Source organism: Thamnophis sirtalis, unplaced genomic scaffold, assembly GCF_051295495.1.
Source record: "Thamnophis sirtalis isolate CommonGarterSnake01/CBP01778 unplaced genomic scaffold, rThaSir2_p1.2 scaffold_11, whole genome shotgun sequence".
Classification (NCBI taxonomy): domain Eukaryota; kingdom Metazoa; phylum Chordata; class Lepidosauria; order Squamata; family Natricidae; genus Thamnophis; species Thamnophis sirtalis.
Genome location: NW_028261391.1, coordinates 4382048 through 4400604, shown reverse-complemented (window position 1 = coordinate 4400604; position 18557 = coordinate 4382048). Strand labels below are relative to the sequence as shown.

General features: G+C 45.5%; 1 protein-coding gene across 3 annotated transcripts in view; it reads left to right on the top strand.

The window, feature by feature from the left end:
- The first annotated feature begins 1388 nt into the window (after positions 1 to 1388).
- EIF4E2 (eukaryotic translation initiation factor 4E family member 2) overlaps positions 1389 to 18557 on the top strand; it is a 45173-nt gene continuing 28004 nt past the window's right edge. For 2 of the 3 annotated variants that reach the window (XM_087725078.1, XM_087725077.1), the window contains exons 1-4: positions 1389 to 1519; positions 6385 to 6423; positions 7402 to 7516; positions 9714 to 9848. In XM_087725078.1, the coding sequence (XP_087581204.1) occupies positions 1500 to 1519; positions 6385 to 6423; positions 7402 to 7516; positions 9714 to 9848 (309 nt within the window). In that variant the 5' untranslated portion in view covers positions 1389 to 1499. The remainder of the gene's footprint in view (positions 1520 to 6384; positions 6424 to 7401; positions 7517 to 9713; positions 9849 to 18557) is intronic. The other variant, XM_087725079.1, reaches the window with a different exon arrangement.

Below are 18557 nucleotides of genomic sequence, written 5' to 3'. Positions count from 1 at the left end.
TTCTTCCCTTACCTCTCCCCTACTCCTAGGTATTTATTTTCTAAGTCCCTCAGGGAAAGCCCTGTCAAATGTCCCAAAGAGGCACCAGTGATGCTATCTATCCAGCAAATATCAAAACATCTGCAGGAAGAACACCAAGAATCCAACTAGCAGGTGCATTTGTACAGAATGCCACGCTTGGTTACTCTCTTGTGTGAATTCTGCCCCTCTGATTATCCTCAAGTGTATTCTGTTTGCTCAGGTAAACCTAAAGGTAAAAGTTCCCCTCGCACATCTGTGCTAATCGTTCCCGACTCTAGGGGGCGGTGCTCATCTCCGTTTCAAAGCCGAAGAGCCAGCGCTATCCGAAGATGTCTCCGTGGTCATGTGGCCGACATGACTAAACGCCAAAGGTGCACGGAACGCTGTTACCTTCCCACCAAAGGTGGTTCCTATTTTTCTACTTGCATTTTTTACCTGCTTTCAAACTGCTAGGTCAGCAGAAGCTGGGATAAGTAACGGGAGCTCACTCCATTACGCAGCGCCAGGGATTCGAACCGCTGAGCTGCCGACCTTTCTGATTGGCTTAATTATTGACAAGCTCACTGACAAGCTCAGTGTCTTAGCCATCGCATCCCGTGCTCATTCTGTGCTCAGAATGTGAGTTAATTTCAGGGGTTGGACTAGAACAGTGTTTCTCAACCTTGTCAACTTGAAGATGTCTGGACTTCAACTCCCAGAATTCCCCAGCCAGCATTCGCTGGCTGGGGAATTCTGGGAGTTGAAGTCCAGACATCTTCAAGTTGACAAGGTTGAGAAACACTGGACTAGAAGACCTCCAAAGTCCCTTCCAACTCTGATATTTAATGTTCTATCTATAGTCTAATTCAGGAACCAGATCAACTGGGTGTGTGGTCCAATGCCCGCAAGGACAGGTTAGCTGTCTGAGCCACGTAGAATATAGAATCACAGAGTTCGAAGGTACCTCGGAGGTCATCTAGTCTAACCCCCTGCTCGAACAGTAGATCCTATACCATTTCAAGACAAATGGCCATCCAGTCTCTTTTGGAAAGCCAGCAACTTCTGAAGACACACTTAAGCCTTTTAGGTTTACAAGCCCTTCCCACGTAGCGCAAAACCTGGTTTAAAGAGTTGCGCATTGCCGTGATTCCTATGGGGGGTTCTCAGGTTTTCAAATAACGCGAGCCCGGAAACAGCCTATCCGCTCAACGGAGGCGGCTCCTCTTATTTCTCTGCTCTACGAGACTTCGCAGCCAGAGGGACGACAAGAGGTAGAAGCAAATCATCATAGAGTGCCGCAGTCAAGAAAGTCTTTCGCAGTCAGCCGGAGTGCTACCGCTTTCCTCAGGCCGGGCAGAACCCGCCGCCTTAAGGACAAAGGTTCCGATGGGCCGGAAGTGAGGGGGGGGAGGATGGCGAATGGAAGAGAGGCAGGCCGCTGAACGGAAGTCGTGCGGCTGAGGGGAAACGAAGCGGCTTCGAGTGACGGAGCGAGGAGGATGAACAACAAATTCGACGCGTGAGTGAATCGGGACCGCCGCGGCATTGCGGGACAGGGCCGCGGGGGAGGCTGTCGCGTCGGCCTCCCGGTCGGAGCGGGGGGGGGCACGGCGCGTGCGCAGTTGGTCCCCAGAGCGGGGGGGTGGAGGGGAAAGCGGGGTTCACCGAAATACCTCCGGCCTCCCAAAGACTCTAAAACCCTTTTTTTTCGAGCCGATGACAGGTTTCGGCTTCCTCAAGCCAGAGCCAAGATTCTAGTCCTCATTGTCATAAGTAAAATCCGGAAGCCAGGCAGGAATGTCAAAGCAGCTGTTAACGAAATGTGGGGGAGGGTACAGCTAGTCCTCGACTTACACCCTAAATTTCCGTTGTTGAGGCCTTGCCTCATGTTACGACCTTTTTTGCCACGGTTGTTAAGTGAATCACTGCCGTTGGTAAGTTAGTCACCGGGTTGTTGAGTAAATCTGGCTTCCCCCGTTGACTTTACTTAGCGGAAAGTCACACGTGACACAACATGTGTCATAAATATGACGATGACAACGGTCGTAAGTACGGGGCAGTTGCCAAGGACCTCAATTCTGATCACATGACCGTGGGGATGCTGCAAAGGTCGTAAGTGTGAAAAATCGATCATAAGTCACCTTTTTTCAGTGCTGTTGTAACTTTGAACGGCCGTTAAAGGAACTGATGTAAGGTGAGGACTTACCTGTACGGATGCCAAAGAGGCAGACCTATCCCAGGCAGGGGATGATGGATCGTAGCTCCTCCCCAGGAGCCGTTGAAAGGGAGACCAGCAGGAAATCCTAGCGGGGCACTCGAACCTCACCCCAAGGAAAGGCAGCCGCGGAGGGGGGGTGGGGGGCTTCTCTCTCATTGCTGATGGCTGAAGGCAGCCTTGACTTTCTCCATGAACATACAGGGAATCCTCAACGTATGACCACAATGGAGCTCCAAATTTAGGTTGCTAAGTGAGAAATTTGTTGTAAGAAATGCCCACGACTTTCCTTGCCACGGTTGTTAAGTGAATCGCTGCAATTGTTGCATTTGTCACACGGTTGTTAACTGGAATCTGGCTTTGCTTGTCGGAAGGATCATAATACAGGTAGTCCTCAACTTACAACTGTTCACTTAGTGACCATTCAAAGTCACAACGTCACTGAAATAAGGCACTTATGTTTCACAGTTATGGCCTTTGGGGCCTCCCCAGGGTGATGTGATCAAAATTCAGACGCTTAGCAATTGACTCATATTTATGGCCGTTCCTGTCTCTCAAAGTCACGGGATTCCCCCCTTTGCAACCTTTTGAGAAGCAAAGTCAAGGGGGAAGCCAGATTCACTTAACAACCTTGCTGCTAACTTAATGGCTGTGATTCACTTACCAACCGCTGCAAGAAAGGTCGTACAATGGGGCAAGGTCTCACTTAACAAGAGACATTTTGTGCTCAATTGGGGTCGTACGTTGAGGACTATCTGTATCCCGGGACATTGCAACCCTCATAAACGTGAGTCCCTTGTCAAGCGTCCAAATGTGAATCGCACAACCATGGGGGAATGCTGCAACGGTCATAAGTGTGAAAAATAGTCATTGGTGGCTTTTTTCAGCCCCATGGTAAGTTCAGACAGTCTCTAAGCGAACAGTTTCAAGTCAAGGACTGTGAATGTGGCTGGGGCTCATGGCAGCTTTGGAGTCCCCGGAGGTGGACGGCTGCCAGAGGGTCTGGAGGGATCAATTTTCCCGAGCCTGGGGCAGCTTTTATTCATTTATTTTTTAATCATTAAATTTATATTGCCGCCTATTCGTCCAGGGCGACTCATGGCGGCTTACAGAATATTAAAAAAAACACACATCTAAAAACAGTAAAACTAATAAAACAATCAAATAAATGGATGTAATAAAATCACCTCCTGCCCCAGCGACAGCAGATCGCACGAGGCATTGAGTGGACTCCATCTTGCTCTGGGTTCCCCAGGCTTGCTGGGAGAACCAGATCTTCAGCGCCTTTCGGAAGAGTATTAGTGTGGGGACTGTTCTAATCTCCAGGAAGATGATGTTCCAGAGACAGGGAGCCACCATGGAGAAGGCCCTTCCGCGGGGTCCCACCAGGGGTATCTCCTTTGGAAATGGGACCTGCAGCATTCCCTGCCTCCCCGCTCTGGTGGGTCGGGTAGATGTGACCGGCAAGAGACAGTCCCTCAGATCACCTGGTCCCCAAACCATTTAGGCAGGGAGTGTTGCCAGAAGGCCTGGGTTCAAGTCCTGGATCTCTGCAGCTCCTTCCTGCCCCTGAGCAGCCTTCAAGAGCTCCCTTCAAGGACCTTCCTGTCATTTTCTTGGCCATAAAGAGCGTCTTGGGCAGGGGTGAAATCCAACAGGTTCTGACAGGTTCTGGAGAAGCGGTAGTGGAAATTTTGAGTAGTTTAGAGAACCGGCAAATGCCACCTCTGGCTGGCCTCAGAGTGGGGAGGGAATGAGATTTCACAGTATCCTTCCCCTACCATGCCCACAGAACCTGTAGTAAAAAAAAATTGAATTTTACCACTGACCTGGAGGTCATCTAGTCCAACCCCCATCTCCAGCAAGACATTGTTAAAGTGATTTTCTGTCTTTTGAGCCCCCAGTCACATGACTAGCCATGCCCACCCAGTTATGTGATCCCCACCAAGCCACACACCCACAGAACTGGTGGGAATTATTTTTTAGATTTCACCACTGGTCTTGGGTGAATCTACAGCCCTGCTGTCTATGGGGATTCTCAGACACCCAAATCAGGCTTCTCTCAAAGGTTGCTTTATTTCAAAGTGACTCGCTTAATTAACAATATTTATGTTGGCTGGCATTAACCCAGCTCCTTTCTTCCAGGTCCTTGTTAAATACCTTAAGGCTGGGGTGTGAAACTCAAAGGCCCATGGTGCCTCTGCCAGCAAAAATGGGGCATGGGGGGCTGTGCGTGCCCCCCCCTCTTGCACGCTATTTTTGCTGGCAGAGGGCATGCAAAACAAACTAAAAACAAAACAAATGGAGAATTGTTTTCCCTATTTGCATTTGAGCATACAAGCATGGACAGGAAAGGGAGAAAGGGAAAGAGGGAAGACAAAGAAAAAGAAGGGAAGATGGGAAGAGAGCAAGGAAGGAAAAAGAAGGAAAGGGGAAGGAAGAAGAAAGGAAAAGGAAGAGAAGGAAGGAGAATGAAGAGGGAAGAAAAAAGAAGAGAAGGAAGGAATAAAAGAGAAAGGAAAATGAAGAGGGGAGGAAAAGGAAGAGAAGGGAGAAAGGAGAAGTAAGGGGAGGAAAAAAGAAGGAAGGAAGGAGAAAGGAAAATGAAGAGGGAAGGAAAAAGAAGAGAAGGAAGGAAGGAGAATGAAGAGGGAAAGAAAAAGGAAGAAGAATGAAGAGGGGAGGAAAAAGAAGAGAAGGAAGGGAGAAAGGAGAATGAAGAGGGAACGAAAAAGAAGAGAAGGAAGAGAAGAAAAAAGAGAAGGAAGGAAGGAGAAAGGAAAATGAAGAGGGGAGGAAAAGAGAAGAAGGAAGGAGAAGGAAGGAATAAAAGAGAAAGGAAAATAAAGAGGGGAGGAAAAAGAAGAGAAGGAAAGGAGAAAGGAAAATGAAGAGGGAATGAAAAAGAAGAGAAGGAAGAAATAAAGGAGAAGGAAGGGAAGGAAGGAAGGAGAACGAAGAGGGAAGGAAAAAAGAAGAAAGAAAGAAAGAAAGAAAGAAAGAAAGAATGAAGAGGGAAGGAAAAAGAAGAGGAAGGAAGGACATTATAATGAGAATGAGTGAGGAGCTGAGGGAAGTCCTGCCTTAGCAGTTGGCCACCACAGGTGCCCCCCCCCAATATCCAGTGCCATGACTGCCATAGCCACACCCACCCCTTACCACGCCCATCATGCAGCCCTCAGTGAAATCGAGTTTGACACCCCTGCCTTTAGGGGTAACAGCTGCTAAGGAATCTTTTCTTCTTAATAACTATTGTGCATCAAAGAGATTTTTTATAGCTCTGTCTGTTGAAACTACAACTTCCACATAATAATTAAGCCAACTACGGTATTCTTTGCAGGTGTTGCCCTATTTTAAAGTCCTTTCTATTACTCCCAATTGACTTAAGTCTGAAGGGAGTTTTCTTTCTTTCTTTTCCTGGCAAAGTATATGCCAGGCAAAATATTCAACAGCCATAATGTTGATAGAAACCAGAGGTCTTCAAACTTGGCAACTTTAAGATTTGTGGACTTCAACTCCCAGCTCTAAGTCCATAAGCAAAGCTGGCTGAGGAACTCTGGGAGTTCAAGTCCATAAGAAGCTGGCTGAGGAACTCTGGGAGTTCAAGTCCATAAGCAAAGCTGGCTGAGGAACTCTAGGAGTTCAAGTCCATAAGAAGCTGGCTGAGGAACTCTGGGAGTTGAAGTCCATAAGCAAAGCTGACTGAGGAACTCTGGGAGTTGAAGTCCATAAGCAAAGCTGGCTGAGGAACTCTGGGAGTTGAAGTCCATAAGCAAAGCTGGCTGAGGAACTCTGGGAGTTGAAGTCCACAACTCTTAAAGTTGCCAAGGTTGGAGACCCCTGTTTTAGAATAAAAGGAGAAGCTTGTTGATTAAAAAAAAAACCTAACTTAATCATTATCTTAATAATTTATAATCAGCAGCTAGCCCAGTTTGCATTCTCAGGTCCAGCCATAAGAGTCATGTGAAGAAGAGTGGAGTTGGGGGTTGGGGTGGAAGAGGCTTAGATGGAATATTTTGTCTCCCAATGAAGGCCAATCTCTAAATTTAACTCCACTTGTTAGGATTGTGGGAACAAATTAGTGTACCTCTCGGACAGTGACTGTGAACAAACTCTTCTTTGGCGGAAGTTATTATTGTCATTCACTCTTCTTGTTTTTCTCAATACAGGACATATAGTCCCCCTTGTCATTCTCAAAGTCCTGTTAGGTAAGTTACGAAGGTCAGTGAAAAAAGCTTTCACTGAGTAGAGATTCCACTGAGTAGAGCTGTTCCCCCCCCCCCCCCTTTCACTCCACCGGACTTCCCAGTTGGGCATGTAATTGTCACCTGTGTGAAATTAACATCTTGCAAAGAATGCCTTGGCCCACGCTTTTTTTTTTTTTAAAAAGGAATTATGCTAAAACAATCTCTCCTTCCTCTCCCTTCCACCTCTTCCCTCACGGTGATGGGTATTTTCTTGCCTTGGAGAAACTAAAAATGCTGCTTGATATAACCAGGGGAGAGAAACCATTCGGCTTGGTCCAAGGAAAAAGGTTTCTCAAAAAAACCATGATTGTATCTCTGTGCTTCACATTCATCTCTCTCTTCCGCACTTAAAAATAAATAAATAAAAAGTTTGGATAAAGTTGAGACAGATAGCTAAATTATTACTTAGAGCAGGGGTCTCCAAACTTGGCAGCTTTAAGACTTGTGGATTTCAACTTCCAGAATTCCCCAGCTGGATTCCACAAGTCTTAAAGCTGCCAGGTTTGGAGACCCCCTGGCTTAGAGGCTTGTGAATTTGACTCTCTCTGCCTTGAGAAGAGAACGTTCGCAGTTTCTCCCCGCAGTAGCATTGGCATTTGGGAAATAATTTGACATGAAAGTTTGAAGAAGTTTGAAGGAGAAGCAGGACTTGGTGCTTTCCCTCTTACTCAGGAATCCTGATTTTTTTTAAAAAAAAAATATCTGAGGCCATCAGACAAAATTATTATTTTTTGGCTTCGACTCCGTGTATCACCGGAACACACATATTTATTCAATATTTTTTTTTTAGCCAAATAAGTGACATTGGGTAGCTTATTCAATCATCCCTGATCTGAACTCAAAGTCACAAAGGCTTTTTTTTTTCAACCTCGAAGCAGAAGCAGGACTTCTCTCTTTCAAGCTACTTTTTTTTTTTTCTTTTCTCTTCTCTTTTGGTAGTTTGAAGGATGACGACAGTGGCGATCATGACCAGAATGAAGAGAACAGCACACAGAAAGATGGTGAGAAGGAAAAAAACGATAAGGACAAATCCCAAAACAGCACCAAGAGAAAGGTAGGTCCCTGTCTTTTCTCTAGTCCAGAGACTAGATCAGAGCACCCGCTCCAGTGGTTTTCAGAGTGGATTACAGTGCTCAGGAGGTGATCCTTCTTACCCAAACTGGTGCTCCCCCAAATCATAGGATATTGCAACCCTGAGCCCTTCTAACCAGCTCCCGGATCATAGTCTGATAGATTTGCAGGAGCTTCAGCGAAAGATTAGAAGGGCATGCATCAGAGGTGGGTATTCAGCCGGTTCTGATTGGTTCTCATGAATCGGTAGTGGAAATTTGGAGAATCGGCAAATACCACCTCTGGCTGGCCCCACCCCCATCTATTCTCTGCCTCCTGAGTCCCAGTTGATTGGGAGGAAATGGGGATTTTACAGTATCCTTTCCCTAGAGTGGAGTGGGGAATGGAGATTTTGCAGTATCCTTCCCCTGGGAATGAAGATTTTGCAGTATCCTTCCCTTGGAGTGGGGAGGGAATGGAGATTTTGCAGTATCCTTCTCCTGGAATAGGGTGGGAATAGAGATTTGCAGTATCCTTCCCCTGGGAATGGAGATTTTGCAGTATCCTTCCCCTGGAGTGGGGAGGGAATGGAGATTTTGCAGTATCCTTCCCCTGGAGTGGGGTGGGAATAGAGATTTGCAGTATTCTTCCCCTGGGAATGGAGTGGCTGAGACGCTGAGCATGTCGATCAGAAAGGTCGGCAGTTCGGCGGCTCGAATCCCTAGCGCCATGTAATGGAGTGAGCTCCCATTACTTGTCCCAGCTTCTACCAACCTAACAGTTCGAAAGCACGTAAAAAATGCAAGTAAAAAAATAGGGACCGAACTTTGGTGGGAAGGGAATAGCGTTCCATGTGCCTTCGGCATTTACTCATACCGGCCACATAACCGCGGAGACGTCTTCGGACAGCGCTGACTTTCAGCTTTGAAACGGAGATGACTACCTCCCCCTAGAGTCAGGAACCACTAGCACATATGTGCGAGGGGAACCTTTACATTTACCTTAGTACGCTTTCGAAAAGAATTTAAAGCAGATCTTGAGCCGTGGTGGTGCAGTGGTTAGAATGCAGCAGGGCAAGCTGACTCTGCCCACTGCCAGGAGTTCGATCCTGACTGGCTTAAGGTTGACTCAGCCTTCCTATTCTTCTGAGGTCGGTAAAATGAGGACCCAGATTGTTGGGGACAAGCGGCTGATTCGGCAAACTGCTTAGAGAGAGCTGTAAAAGCACCGGGAAGCGGTATATAAGTCTAAGTCCTATTGCTATTGCAGGGTAACTCTGTTCACTGTCAGAAGTTCAGCCCTGACCAGCTCAGGCTTAACTCAGCCATCCATCCTTTCAAGGTCGGTAAAATGGGGACCCAGATTGTTGGGGTCAGTATGCTGATTCCATAAACCGCTTAGGGCTGTGAAACACTATGAAGCGGTATATAAGTCTTAAGTGCGATTGCATGCTAACTCTGCCCACTGCCAGGAGTTCGATTCTGACCGGCTCAAGGTTGGCTTAGCCTTCCATCCTTCTGAAGTCGGTAAAATGGGGATCCAGATCGTTGGGGTCAGTATGCTGACTCTGTCAACTGCTTAGAGACGGCTGTAAAAGCACTGTGAAGCGGTATATAAATCTTCAGCGCTACTCCTATTGCTATTTGTGATTCCCCATTTATTAGGTGGGAGTTGTACTTCCGACATTCAGGAAATCTAAAAACCGAGCCGCGTGTTTAACCGTGGTTTGCTTAAAAAAAACAAAAACCTGTGGGGTTTGTTAGAGCCACTCACTTCCATCTGCTCCCTGTGCCAAGACAGGGATACAAACTCCTTGCTGCCTCCTCCTCGCAAGGTTGTTTTCATTTAAGAGCTGTTCCCCTCCGACCAGAGGCACATAAAGGCTTGTAAGCAGAGTTCGCGAACTGGCCCTGTGCAACGAGGCACTTTGAAAGAACGCAAAAGACCTCTCAGGAATCCCCGCCTGTTGCCAATTTGGAGAACCTCCAGCAAAGCCCCTAATCTCCGACTTGAAATATAGTCAATTTCTGGCAGACTAATGGCCTGTTTCAAGCTATTAAGAGAGAGAGGGAATTTGAGGAGGAAAATGAAGCTAAAACTGTTGCAGGAGCCAGGCAGGTTGCTAATGCTGCGAAAATGTCTCTCTCTCGAGAGAGAAAAGGCGTCAGGATAAAAATGAGGGTTTGAATTTCACCCCGCAGGCTGCAGTTCCAGGACCGGCTGAGCACCCTCTGCAGTATAACTATACCTTTTGGTACTCCAGACGGACACCGGGGAGACCCACCAGCTCTCAGAGCTACGAACAGAACATCAAGCAAATCGGCACCTTTGCCTCTGTGAGTGCATTTGGGGTCGGGTGGTTCCGGCGAATGGGTGGGATAGCCGCACCAAGGAAAAAAGTAAGGGATATGTTGTGATTGTTTGGGTGGCCACGATGTAGAAAAGATGCGAAGACTCTAGAAAGAGTGCAGAGAAGAGCAACAAAGAGGATTAGGGGACTGGAGGCTAAAACATATGAAGAACAGTTGCAGGAACTGGGTAGGTCTTGTTGAATGAAAAGAAGAACCAAGGGAGACATGATAGCAGTCTTCCAATATCCCAGGGGCTGCCACAAAGAAGAGGGAGTCAAACTATTCTCCAAAGCACCTGAGGGCAGAACAAGAAGCGATGGGTGGAAACTAATCAAGGAGAGAAGCAACTTAGAACTGAGGAGAAATTTCCTGACAGTTAGAACAATCAGTCAGTGGAACAGAAATTGCCTCCAGAAGTTGTGAATGACACAACACTGGAAGTCTTTAAGAAGATGTTGGATAGCCATTTTCCTGAAACGGTATGGGGTTTCCTGCCTAGGCAGGGGGTTGGACTAGAAGACCTCCAAGGTCCCTTCCATCTCTTATTCTATACCAGCCCTAGATATAAAGCATTTTCTTCCAAGATGAGACTCCAGTGAGCCATTACTGGTTAGAAGGGAAAGTCAGACCCTGGAGACAATTTATATATTGTATTCCCAGGCTAGGTCAGATTGCTTATATCTCACAGTCTCCTTTTATGATACAGGCAGTCCTCGACTTACAACTGTTAATTTAGTGAGCATTCTAAGTTACAACAACAGGAGGGAAAGCAACGTATGGCCGTTTTTCATACACACCACCATTGCAGCATCCTCATGGTTGCCCCAAAAGGTCCTTTTTTTCAAGTGGCAACTGGACTGTTTATCTTTGAAGACGTTTCTCTTCTCATCCAAGAAGCTTCTTCCGCTCTGACTGGACGGTGGAGAATAGAAGACAGCAAAGTCCACATTCTGGACACAGAGCGGGTCAAAGAGGCCATCTATCTCCAAATTGGACGGCCCTCTCTCAACCGGGGGCGGGGGGACACACAACATCATCTAGCAGAAGGGACAACACAGTCCTTTCAGCAGTTCCAAGAAGGCCCATTTGCACCACTCTGGTGACCCTGAGGACACAGATAAACCTCCAAGTGGCCTCAATGACTCTCTAAAAAGGATGCAACTGACCAGCTGTCTGCAAGGAATATGAATCCTGAGGGTCACCCGAGGACACAGATAAACCTCCAAGTGGCCTCAAGGACCCTCTAAAAGGATGCAAATGACCAGCTGTCTGCAAGGAATATGAATCCTGAGGGTCACCTGAGGACACAGATAAACCTCCAAGTGGCCTCAACGACCCTCTAAAAGGATGCAAATGACCAGCTGTCTGCAAGGAATATGAATCCTGAGGGTCACCCGAGGAGACAGACAAACCTCCAAGTGGCCTCAACGACCCTCTAAAAGGATGCAAATGACCAGCTGTCTGCAAGGAGTATCAATCCTTCCATTCCCTACTATCCATTCAGAGCAGAAGAAGCTTCTTGGATGAGAAGTGAAACGTCTTCAAAAGAAAAACCAGAAACTCCAGTTGCCTCTTGACAAAAGCACCATTGGGACAACCATGACATGGAGGACCGAGCATCTCCATAGATATTCACCATCTCCTGGTTTCTACACTAGTGTTTTAACCACAAAGCCAAACTGGCTCTCACATATAAAGCACTACATAACCTAACCTAAGGTGGCTCAGTGGCTAAGACGTTGAGCTTGTCGGTCAGAAAGGTCAGCGGTTCGAATCCCTAGCGCTGTGTAGCAGAGTGAGCTCCCGTGACTTGTCCCAGCTTCTGCCAACCTAGCAGTTCGAAAGCAGGTGAAAAATGCAAGTAGAAAAATAGGAACCACCTTTGGTGGGAAGGGAACAGTATTCCATGCGCCTTTGGCGTTGAGTCATGCCGGCCACATGACCATGGAGACATCTTTGGACAGCGCTGTAACTTTGGCTTTGAAATGGAGATGAGCACTGCCCTCTAGAGTCAGGAACAACTAGCACAGATGTTACGAGGGGAACCTTTACCTTTAACCCAACTTACATAGCTGACCAACTTATCTAATTAACCTTGCTTCTAATTGCAAAAGGGGTTCTCTTACAGAGATATAGAAGAGCTCTATTAGTCTGCAATAATAATAATAATAATCAGGAGTCTGGCAGCATCTTTTCAGCCAAACTAATTTTTATTAAAAGGTACTTCTTCAGTGTTTTTCCTTTGTCTGTCATTTTTATGGAGTTTTATCTGTGCAAGATGCTCCATTTTATTTTATAAATGAATGTTAAATTGATGGGTAAAACGTGCTCTCATCCAAGTTCTATTTGTTGCGTTACCATTTTTATTTAAATTGTAAATTTTTATTTTAGCTGACAAAGAAATGTTTCTGCGGCGAGCCCAGGCAATTTGTGCTTTTGTGTTGATCAACTCCACAGCCTCTCAGCCCTAGCTTTATATAATCACCCTATACAGATCCCATCAGACATGATGGGTTCTGTAGTCCAACAACTTTTGTTTCTTTTGATGTGTCGCTAACATGATAATTTTTAGAGGAGATTGGTTTGATCAATTCAGGTTTCTCTTGTGTAGATGTAAGTATAAATATATATTAATGTATTTTGATACACGATACAGATAGTCCTTGACTTACACAAGGGAGCCCAAATTTTCTGTTGTTAAGTGAGACATCCCCCTCCCCCACTTTACAACCTTTCTTCCTGCGGTTGTTAAGTGAATCACTGCAGTTGATGTTAGTAACCCAGTTGTTCAGTGAAGCTGGCTTCCCCATTGACTTTGCTCGTCAAAAAGTCGTAAAAGGGGATCACGCGACCCCCGGGACGCAGTAACGGTCATAAATACGAAGCAGTTGCCAAACATCCGAATTCTGATCACATGAGTTCAAAAGTAGGTCGTAAGTATGAAAATCAGTCCTAAGTCACCTTTGTCCGTGCCGTTGTAACTTTGATCGGTCACTAATCGAACTTGTAATTTGAGGTTGGTAGTTTGTATTATGGGCGAGATGAGAGTTTGAATCAGCAAGATGAGGAAAAAGAAAGAAAAGAAAGAGAGAGAGAGAAAGAAAGAAAGAAAGAAAGAAAGAAAGAAAGAAAGAAAGAAAGAAAGAAAGAAAGAAAGAAAGAAAGAAAGAATCTTGCCAAATCAGTTTGATTCACCGAAATGCCACGTTAGACAGTAGAAGTAGAAGGTTATGTAACTACTTTACAGGTTTAGCTGGCAACCTTCTAAAGATTTAATCAGAAATAAGATTTGGTCCCTAGAGGGCAGCAGGACTCTCCTGGACGGCCAGCAGATACTGACTGTGTCTTTCTGTTCACAAGAGAAAGCTGAATTGATCACATCAATCTCTCCTGAAAATTCACATCCTATTTGTGACACAAAACTCTTCTGGCTATTTCACAAGCCTAAACCTTAAGAAACTCACACTTAGCAACAGGAATTTGGGGCTCAATTGTGATCGTAACTCGAGGACCTATACTTACAACCCAACAATCTCGGTGGGTGGTATTCTGACCCAGCTCCCCAGATATGACAAACCCTCTGTATTTAATTCAAAGAATTCCTTTATTAGGAGCGGCGACAGCCTTGGCAAAAAGTTTCTCTCTCACCGCAGGCTAACAAGTATCTCCAGCCAGGAGATGAATAGTTGCCTGCCACATCTATCCATCTCCGCCCCCTGCCTTTTATCCCCAGAGCTAGGGTGGGGCTAGCAGTGGTGGCTCTTCCATCCCAAGAACCGGCCCATAGATTTCCACTGTTCTCCTCTCCTTTGCCTTCTGCACATCCACACATCAGGCACTGGACCCAGCTGTTCCTCCTCTTCCTGATCAGCCACCTCCAGACCTGGGGGCTGTTGACTCTCTATCTGAGGGCTGATGGACGGCCCAGGTGTCAGGATGCCAAGTAAGATGCCCCTCAACGAAAGAAGACTCCGAGGCTTGAAGTTCCTCTAAGTTCCATTTTATTAGAGATGTCAAATTGGCACACCTGGGAAAACCCGAATCTGAAAGCTTCCAGGTTTTCACCACCCAAACGAAAGTTCAAGCCCCTTCCCGGCACCCTCATATCCATCCCATGGTCCAATCCAAACCAGGAGATGCCTCCCAGTCACCTCATCGCAGCTGTAGGGCAAGGTGGCCTTGACTTTATGAGAAAGAATGTTGTTATGGCTACATGTCAACCACACCCTGAAAAAAAAAACCCTCCCATTTCCCCACAGTAGAAAATGTAGCAGGCCTGAAGTCCAAAAGGTAAAAGATGGCTTCCAGGCCTGACATCAGACTCCCCCCCCCCTTCTCTCCCTCTCTCTCTGCCCCGCTCCATTCCCTCTCCCCCCTCAGAGATCTCAGGTTGCCTTGATGCTGGCCCTGACTCCCACACCTCCTCCCTCTCCTCTGATTCGGCTGCTGAATGTATGTCCTTTTTAGAATGCTCAGGATTGAACAGTGGACACCTTGATGCCCTCGGAGCTTGATTGTTTTCTCAGAGATTGTTTTCTAATAACATTTGCTTATCTCGTTGGGTAATGAAGCCTCTGCAGATGACTCAGTGAATCATCTTGTGGGTCTTTGGAGCCTCGTGTTCCTCTCCTCGTGGCTCCTAAACCTTTTCAAAACGTGACTTCTTTCCACAAGCAAAAGATAGGAAAATGTTGGCATAGCAGATTATTTGGAGAAGGTGCCTGTTAAAATCTGAATTTGCTTCCGTTTCTGTTCGCTGCTGATGTGGAAAAACCACAAAGACAGACAGACTGTTGATTTGATGGACTTCAGTCCCTTGAGTGGAGAGAGTCCACCCCCAAAAATATTGTCCGTTGGATCCCACATGCTCACATGATGGCAAGACACTGCAACTATTCATGAACCAGCTGTCAAGCACCCAAAATACAATAGAATAGCAGTTGGAAGGGACCTTGGAGGTCTTCTAGTCCAACCCCCTGCCTAGGCAGGAAACCCTATATCACTTCAGACAAATGGTTATCCAACATCTTCTTAAAGACTTCCAGTGTTGGGGCATTGACAACTTCTGGAGGCAATTTCTTTTCCACTGATTAACTGTTCTAAGTGTCAGGAAATTTCTCCTTAGTTCTAAATTGCTTCTCTCCTTGATTAGTTTTTCACCCATTGCTTCTTATCGTGCCTTCTGGTGCTTTGGAAAATAGCTGGATTCCCTCTTGTTCGTGGCAGCCCCGGAGATATTGCTATCATGCATGGCACTAGGGATTCTGGGGTTTGAATCCCTAGCACCGTGCAACAGAGTGAGCTCCCGTTACTTGTCCCAGCTTCTGCCAGTTCGAAAGCACGTAAAAAATGCAAGTAGAAAAATAGGAACCATCTTCGGTGGGAAGGGAACAGCATTGAGTCATGCCGGCCATATGACCACGGAGACTTCTTTGGACAGCGCTGGCTCTTCGGCTTTGAAACGGAGAGGAGCACCGCCTCCTAGAGTCGGGAACGACTGGCACATATGTTCAAGGGGAACCTTTATTTTTTACCTTTTACATCTTTCAGGAATGCTCAAAGTTTATTAGAAGTGGTCCTGTGCTTTCCTTCCTTCCCTATTCTGTAATCCATCTGGATATGTTCATTTCAATTAACCCTTATCCTCTCCTCACCGCTCCTACATCTCCTTTCTGAGAGAAGACAGACATAAAATATGATTTAAGCAGTTCTTTCCTTTTCACCGATTTGCCTTTTCTCCTTGCAGTGGATCTACGCAGTCTCTTATCCTGAACATATCCAAAGTAATCTTTTATATTGGTTTTGTATCCCTTGCAAACCTCAGCATTTTTTTAGAGCTTTACCTTTCTTGACGGGATTTCTATACTTTCTGAAGATTTATCTCATAGGTGTTTTTTTTATTATTTTTTATGATGCATATCCTAGTCACGTTTCATTTTTCTCTTCATTTTGGAGAGCTCAGTATATATCCCTTCTGGACTCTTTAGATTCTCCCATTTTTCCTCCTTTGGGGAATTGATTGGGATTCAGACTAATGGAATAACACAGTGGGAAGAGACCTTGGTGGTCTTTCAGTCCAACCCCCTGCACAAGCAGGAAACTCTACCATTTTAGACAAATGGTTGTCCAACATTTTCTTTAAATCTCCAGTGTTGGAGCCCTCACAACTCCTGGAGAGAAACCATTCCACTAGTTTATTGTTCTTGCTATCAGACAATTTCTCCTTAGTTCTAAGTTGCTTCTCTCCTTGAATAGTTTCCACCCATTGCTTCTTGTTCTACCCTCAGGTGCCTTGGAGAATAGTTTGACTCCCTCTTCTTTGTGGCAACCCCTGAGATATTGGAAGGCTGCTATCCTGTCTCCCTGGTCCTTCTTTTCATTAAACGAGACATACCCAGTTCCTGCAACCGTTCTTCATATGTTTTAGTCTCCAGTCCCCTAATCCTCTTTGTTGCTCTTCTCTGCACTCTTTCCAGAGTCTCAACATTTTTTACATTGTGGCGACCAAAACTGGATGTGTGTATTCCAGATGTGGCCTTACTAAAGTTTTATAGAGCAGTAGTAACATGTAGAATGGAATAGAATAGAATAGAAAACAGAATAGAATAGAATAGAATTACAGCATTGGAAGGGACCTTCGAGGTCTTCTAGTCCAACCCTCTCAGGAAACCCTATACCGTTTCAGACAAATGGCTATTCAACATCTGAAAGACTTCCAGTGTTGGGGCATTCAAACTTCTGGAGGCAATTTCTGTTCCACTGGTTAATTGTTCTGTCAGGAAATTTCTCCTCAGTTCTAAGTTGCTTCTCTCCTTGATTAGTTTCCACCCATTGCGTCTTGTTCTGCCCTCAGGTGCCTTGGAGAATAGTTTGACTCCCTCTTCTTTGTGGCAACCCCTGAGATATTGGAAGGCTGCTATCATGTCTCCCCTGGTCCTTCTTTCTGTTAAACTAGACATAACCAGTTCCTGCAACTGTTCTTCATATGTTTTAGCCTCCAGTCCTCTAATTCTCTTTGTGGCTCTTCTTTGCATATGTGCATCTGGAACAGGCCCCAGCTGTTCTTCCTCCTCACTCATAGCTCCAAAGGCAGCTGCCTCTCTGCTGGCTGGGAAATGTTGAATGGCCCTGGCTCTCTTTCTCTCTCTGTGTCCGATGCTGAGCATCCATCAGAACCTTCCCCAGGCCCCGGAAATCCAGTTCCGGAGGGCAGATCCAGGAAGGTTGTGTAGATACTTACAGAACCAAAATCTTGTGGCCCTAAACTGTTCAGTCATTTGCTCCTACCCAGCCGTATTGTGATTTTTATGGAGATTCTAATCATAGATTGATGGTGATGCTTACAAAAACCAGATGAATTCTGCATCTGTTACCGTTTTGCCTGATTGGGGTAACAGAATGGTTGTTTTAATGCAGCCAGATTTTCTGTGATAGTTTGTCGAATGGGACTGCAATTAACAGCTGATTAATTTCCAGTGTTTTATGTGGGTTGTATAATAATAATAATGTTGATTTGTTCCCTTTTTCTTGGGCTGTTTTTAGTCCAAATTATGGAGGAGATTGTACTGTTCCTTGGTGCTTGGTGTAATCTTTAAACTCAGTAAAATAAAATAAAAGATAAAGATAAACTAAGATAAAATCTATCTACATATTAATGGCTCTGTGTGTGTGTATATATATGTTCCAGCATAACTCTGGAACGCCTCCAGCAATTTCAACCAAACTTGGTACACAGATGACTTACTCTCTGGAAAAAAATACTGAGGGGTAAGACACCTCTAACACCCCTCAGTGTGTGTCTTCTGTTAAGATACAGCCTGTTGTGCCTTAAAATGGCTTCTACCGTACTGCCTTAAAATGGTTTCTACTGTGCAGCTCAGTGGAGTTGCCATGGTAACGGCTCCACAAGGGGGCTCCCTCTGGTAAGAGGGAAAATCCAACATTAGAAATTACGTTTGGTCGGGACATTTCCCCCCTATAAATAAATACCCGGATAATCAGCACTAGTAAGATAATAAAATAAAATATAAAATAAAATAAATAGTAATAAACATTTCCTCTTTGATTATCTTAAGTCAGTAACTTATGGTCATGATATGAGTTGTGCATATTGGCTTTTTTAAGTTTCTCCGACCATGGAAACTGATTAGATTTATTTTTTTGAAATCGTTGCTGATGACAAAAGTGAAGACAAATAAATAAGAGCATCATTTGCCCCTACAGTGAACCCAATCCAGGTAGTCCTCAACTTACGACCCACAAATGAACCCAAAATTTCTGTTGCTAAGTGAGACCTTTGTTAAGTGAGCCTTGCCCCAATGTACGACCTTTCTAGCCGCCATTGTTAAGTGAATCATTGCCGTTGCTAAGTTAATAACACAGTTGTTAAGTGAACCTGGCTCTCCCATTGACTTTGATTCTCAGGAGGTCGCAAAAGGGGATCACGGGACCCCAGGACACTGCGACAGTCAGAAATATGAGTCAGTTGCCAAGCGTCTGAATTTGGATCCCATAACCTTAGGATGCTTCAATGGTCGTAAGTGTGAAAAATGGTCACACGTCGCCATTTTTCAGCGCCGTTGTACCTTGGAATGGTCGCTAAACAAAATGTTGTAAGTCAAGAACTACCTGTATTAACTTACCAGCTGCAGCGATTCGCGTAACAACTGTGGCAAGAAAGGTCGTAAAATGGGG